The sequence below is a fragment of the Peromyscus maniculatus genome, chromosome 17 (genome assembly GCF_049852395.1).
Source record: "Peromyscus maniculatus bairdii isolate BWxNUB_F1_BW_parent chromosome 17, HU_Pman_BW_mat_3.1, whole genome shotgun sequence".
Classification (NCBI taxonomy): domain Eukaryota; kingdom Metazoa; phylum Chordata; class Mammalia; order Rodentia; family Cricetidae; genus Peromyscus; species Peromyscus maniculatus.
Genome location: NC_134868.1, coordinates 60880729 through 60886728, shown reverse-complemented (window position 1 = coordinate 60886728; position 6000 = coordinate 60880729). Strand labels below are relative to the sequence as shown.

General features: G+C 44.0%; 1 protein-coding gene across 1 annotated transcript in view; it reads left to right on the top strand.

The window, feature by feature from the left end:
- Window positions 1–1150: 1150 nt before the first annotated feature.
- The window catches only part of Tnfsf13b (TNF superfamily member 13b), a 28881-nt gene continuing 24031 nt past the window's right edge, over window positions 1151–6000 (top strand). Inside the window, exons 1-2 of the mRNA XM_015999822.3 lie at window positions 1151–2891; window positions 2985–3072. Of these exons, the coding sequence (XP_015855308.3) occupies window positions 2643–2891; window positions 2985–3072 (337 nt within the window). The 5' untranslated portion in view covers window positions 1151–2642. The remainder of the gene's footprint in view (window positions 2892–2984; window positions 3073–6000) is intronic.

Here is a 6000-nt window from a genome sequence, read left to right as displayed (position 1 = left end):
AACATACTCATGAGAGCAACGCACGAACAGAGGAGAGCTGGGATCTATCATGGCCATCACGGCACATCAGAAAACCCCCAATACTAAAAGGAGAGGAAGAAATAATTAGCAGTCCCACCATCCTGAACAACCAACAAACCCTCAGGAAATAGGAAGCCCTTCCCAATATAATCTAATGCAAATGTTGTCAACACAGCAAATCAAAGATGCACACTAACGTACTGCATTGAAACAAGACCTAACTGTTCAAAGAGACAACGCCTTATATGAAAGACAGGCTAGTGCTGGGAGGTAGTCAGGAAATAGGAATGCACTCTTTATTTAGTAAAGTTCTGATTAAATCACCATCAAACCATTTCCTCTGCAGGAAACAGACCTTTGAGTTATGGAGAGATAACTTAGTCTTGTTTATTTCTTAAGAAATTCAATAGCCATAAATGTACCAGACTTTCCAGCTGTCTTTGGCCTCTGTGGAGGTGGTACAAACAGTGGTGCCCGCTCACCAGAGGCTCCCTGGTAACCTTTATTGGGTAAAGCCGTGGCTGTTGATGCACAATGATGCCACTGCATGAGCCAACATTGGATACTTATTCTAAAATGACCTGAACTCAAATTGGTCTGGGCTTTCTCTTGAGGAGCCTGGCTATGAAGCTCTTTGCCCAGTGGAGCAGAGAAGGCGAAGGATGTCCTTTAGCCGAGAGAGAGAATTCCCTTTGGATAATTATGCACGAGAACATGGAGGAAGGCGCCGTCTCTCGCTCCTTTGCATCATTTCATTTCTGTGTGTAATTAGGTAATGTTAGGACATGATCGAGATAGGTGTTTGGTTTTGAAACAGGCTTTTACTCTGGAGCCAAGGCTAACCTTGAACCCACAACCCTCCTGTCTCATCCCCTCTTGTGATGGGATTACAGTCCTATCATTCAATCTCAAGAACGAGACTTAATCCCTTTCAGTCTGAGGTCTTTAGGGAATTCCCACTTTATACCAGGGGTCATTATCCACAATGCTTTACTCTGAGACCTAGAACATGGTAACACAAGATTGTTTGGTTCCAGACCTAAAAAAATGTCACACACATACTGAATAGTCTACTTTCACTTGGGAGATTAGAGAACAGCTCATTCGGGTAAAGACTGCAGCAACTGTTTAAAGGTTCTGTAGAACTCACAGAAGTGAAAAGAGGAAAAGATCCCAACCCAGTGAAAAAGACGGATAGCATCTCTTGGGAGTGAGACAGGAAATGACAACAGAGGGTACCCTCTGACACCTTGCAAAAGAGAAGATGTGTCTTGGTGGGGGAGCCCCTGCAGATGGTACCCATACAAAAGTACCAGTTTCAGAACTGACTATAAGAGCAAGAACATTCCATCTGTGCTTTGAAAGGAATGGATAAGAAATGGAAGCATGGTGAGTGTGCTCAGTTGATACCTCCTACCTTTTCTGCAGCCCCGGGGAGGCACACTGTCATCATTTGGTGTTTCACAAGAAGAAACTGATCCACGCAAAGGTTCTGTAACTGACACAGGGAGGGCAAGAGGCAGAAGCAAGGTTGGTACCTGAGAAGCCTACCTCTGGAGTCCTTGCCTCTGCGCTCCTTTGTTTCTGGGACTTTCGTCCTACGGTTACAAGGGAAAGTACCATGAGACTTGGCAGTCAGGTTGAGGTGAAAGGTGACTCTGCACGCTTAGTGAGCGCTCAGTGGCCGATGCTGGAAGATGAACTGACAGGGAGGTACTGGGTCCCCAACCAACCTTCCAGACCAGGAAAGACTGAAATGAATTCTCAGTCACTGCATGTCAGCAAGTCCAGCCACGGATTCAGGTCATTCCATGTCCACACCTGTGAAATTAGTACCATCCATGTGGAGACTGAGCATCAGCTCCTTGTCACAGTTCATGGGGGGACAGAGTCTCAGAAGGCAAACGGGGAGCCATGCTTCCCGGTAATCCACCCCACATATAAAGAGCCCCCAGGATGGCCTTAAATAGATTTCCAGCATGTTCTCTATGGCGCTGTCAAGATGAGAGCAGAGAATTTCGGGGGAGTTCACTCTGCTCTATGGCACTTCATCTTCCACTCGGGAGATGTTAAGTTTGTTGTCTTGCAGCCAAGAGCAGTTCAGTGCTCAAGCACAGCTTATCTGACTTGCACATTAATTATCTTTTATTACACCAGCAGGCCTTCTGTGCCCCTTTTCCCCTTCCTTAGAACCATGTGGCCAAGCAGACAGAGTTCTCAAGGGCATGCTGAAGGGAAAGCACCTTCAGTGAACTCTTGTGTTAAAAGTTCTGTCTGGAGCGAGCCAGTCTGAACCCCAAGCTTCCCCCCAGCCATGTCGGAGGCCTCACAGCTCCCACAGCAGGACTGTGTTGAGGTGGCCTGAAACATCTTACAAAAACTGAAAGTGAAATGAGGAAGGCCGATTGAGCAATCCTTGGAAGGCCCGAGCCAGAGAACCTACTTTAGGATAGCGAGAGATATAGAAGAAAGTCAGGAGAGCGCTCTCCTAGGGGAGCCTCCAAAGACACGGAGGACGGAAATGACCCACCCCTGTGGTCACTTACTCCAAAGGCCCAGACCTTCAAAGTGCAGAGACCCAGCCACCGCGCCTTTCTGTTTGCCCTGAGAAAGGAGAAGAAATGAAAGTGGGGCGTGTTCCCATCACTCCGCAGAAGGAGTGTGCCTGGGTCGCGATCTGCAGGGATGGGAGGCTGCTGGCTGTTACCCTCCTGCTGGCCCTGCTGTCCAGCGGCCTCACGGTGGTGTCCTTATACCGCTTTGCCGCTCTGCAAGCCGACCTGATGAGCCTGCGCATGGAGCTGCAGGGCTACCGGGGTGCACAGGCACCAGCCGCCCCGGGGGCTCCAGGGGCCACCGAAGCAGCCAAAGTGAGTTCACCCCTCCTCTGCCCACCAGGGAGCCCCAGGCGTGCTGCTGCCCGGCTGCACGTCCAATAACCGGGTGGGTGTCTCTCTTCTCAGCTCCTGGCACCACCGGCAGCTCCGCGAGCCCACAACTCCAGCATCGGCCACAGGAACAAACGCTCTTTCCAGGCTCCGGAGGAAACAGGTATGGCCCGGGGGCACAGCGATTAGGAGCTGGGGTTGTGCGCACCTGCAGCCGCCGCCACGGTGGAGCAAGCACTTTGTGTGGTTTTAGAGCAAATGCAGATGCTGGCAGCAAATGTAGGCTGCGTGGCGTGCCCCGTCCTCCAATGAGCAGGGTATGTGCACAGCCGGACGTCTGTGCCGCCGTGTGGGAGATGACGGAAGACACGGGTGCAGGGATAGTGTGCTCAGCAGCGGAACTGGCTCTTCCTGTCACTTCAGAGTGACGTGTACACCTGCATCTCAGTCAAGAAGCCGTTCCCGAGGGTGCGCACGACACACAGAGACAGCAAAGACTCTTTAATGCACACCTTTCTATACGCAGTATAATTTCCACGTAATCGCTCTAGTGACTGGTGATTCTCCGTCCACTCCCTACTATTTTGCAGAGTTGGGAGTTTACTAAAATGATCCATTCTCATTGCTTCGTGAGGGAATAGCAGCAATACATGTTTGTTAGCAACACAGTTTAACACATCCTTGCCGTTGTCTACTTTTAATTCATGTGAAAGCATTTGTCCTGATAGCTGGAGTTAAAAATAACAAAGTCATATAAACAAAAAAAAGAATTACTAAATTGCTAAGTAACATGCCAAAGGGTATGAAAATATTACATTCATTGCAGTGCCAAAAATCTTCCACAAATTTGAAATTTACTGTATGTAATGTGAGCTACCTCCTTCATTTTTTGCTGAAATAATTACAGCTTATGTACTCTAATGTATATAATAATAGCTCATATGCCTTGGTGCATGTAATAAGGGTACATAAAGTACAAGGCATAGGATAACAGCTCATAATTATAGAGCATGTAATATCCCATATATCATGGTGTATGTAATAATAGCACATTACCACAGTGCATATAGTAGCAGTTCATGTACTATGGTACAAACAGTAACAGGATGTATACCTTGCTATATTTGTTTATTTTACAATAAGTATCTCACCAATTTCTTTGTAATTCCTTAGTCTTATTTACTATTCATTTTAAAAATAATTTTAATTATTACTGTGATACAAGATGCATAATTTTTGTGTATCTCTTGTTTCTGTTGAATTATGCATTCGATAGAATCATACATTCATTATTCAAGTTCCTTATTGTGAAATCTTTGGGACGACAGGTTTTTTACTTGCTCGCCAGCATTTCGTCTTTAAGCCTTCATTTTGATACTTTTATACCTTCAAATAGCTTCTCAAATTTATTTTGAATGTGGACTCTGTTTACTAAGTATAGATATTTTCCACTTGTTTATACTTTTTGTTTTATCTTCTTTATTTTCAGTTTCATCTTTGCTAATTGTTATTGATTGCTTATCCTAATTTTTTACAGTTTTGACATTGCTGTAAATACTTTCACTGAATCTTGTGTTTCCTTCAAACCTGTACAGAAATGTTGCATGTGTATTAACACGATTTTTGTTTCCTCTGGTTTACCAAGTCCAAGTACCCTTGCCCCTGGCTGCCTGAGGAGTGAGTGGTTTTTGTCATGACTCCGTGTCCCTTGCTGTGAACTCATTAAACCTTTTGCCTTTTGTTGTGGTAAATCCTCTCACACTGTCCCTGTTTCCTCCTTTCTTTATTTCCCCTCCAGACCGTTGTCTCAGACAAAAGTTTGCAACTGTTCTCCATAACTCTTGTGCTGGTGAACCTGCCTCGTGGAGCTCTTTATACCTGACTGAATTTATGTGAGATCGCTTTGCACCAGCTTCTTGTCTTGCCTGCGTGTTTTGGGTGGAATAAGTAGTTTCACATTTTAATGGACATCAATGCGTAGTTGGTCAGGATGCCACAGTCTTAGTCCTCTCTGCTACCCATCCTGGCTTCTGAAGATGGGTTTTGAAAATAAACCACAACTTCACCGGTTCTAAAGAGGACATAGACTCAATGAGGGAATAGCAGAGAATTATGATGTATGTTTTAATCCCAGCACTTAGGAGGTAGAGGCAGGCAGATCTTTGTGAGTTCAAGACCAGCCTGATCTATAGAGTTCCAGGCTAACAAGGAACAAAAAAGAAGGGGGGCGGGGTGGGAGAGAGAGAGAGAGAGAGAGAGAGATTAGGGTTCTGTAATGCTATACTTTTAAAAATCCTGTCATTTGCATATTTTATAGATTTGTAATTTTATGCATCCAAATATTTCAGAATGATGCAATTAGAGGGCAATTAATTAATAATGTATACAACTTAGAGAATAATATATTGTTAATATATGATATATATTCCATATTTTATTCACATATATTTTTCTTACATTCATAAACCCAAGATGGAAGGTTGCAGATATTGAGTCTCAGGGACGAGAAATGTCTGTGTTCCCTGCCAATTAAAATATTGACTGTTGTTTTATGTATTATCCTTTTGAATAGGGAAATTTTATTTTGTTATCAGTTACCAGAATGATTACCTACACACACATGAAAGTTATCTGAAACACAAGGATTTTCAGTTGGTGTTTAATAGAGTCTCTCCCTCTCTCTCTCTCTCTTTTTTTTAATTGAGGAAATTCTATGTATTTTTGTAAATTTTTGTTACACATTCTTGTTCTGATTGTTTTCTCTGGGACTTAATATCCTTGGGGTGTTCCTTTTGTTTTCCAAGTGTCCATCAAGGCTCTTCTGTGTGACCTGTTGTGTCCGTTCCTGAGCTACTGCTAGGTTGTGATATCTGATATCACAACAAAGGAGAAGGGAGGTGAGGGGAGCCCCGACCTTCAGTCTGCTCATCAGTCCTCCGAGTCCTCCAGGGACAAATATTACATTTTCTTAATCTTAAAACTTAGTATTTTGGCAAGAATTTTGTTTTTTCAGTTATTTTGAATCTCAAATTACATTTTATTAATCTTAATGTATTTTATAAGGTCACTTTTTATTACAGTATAATAAACA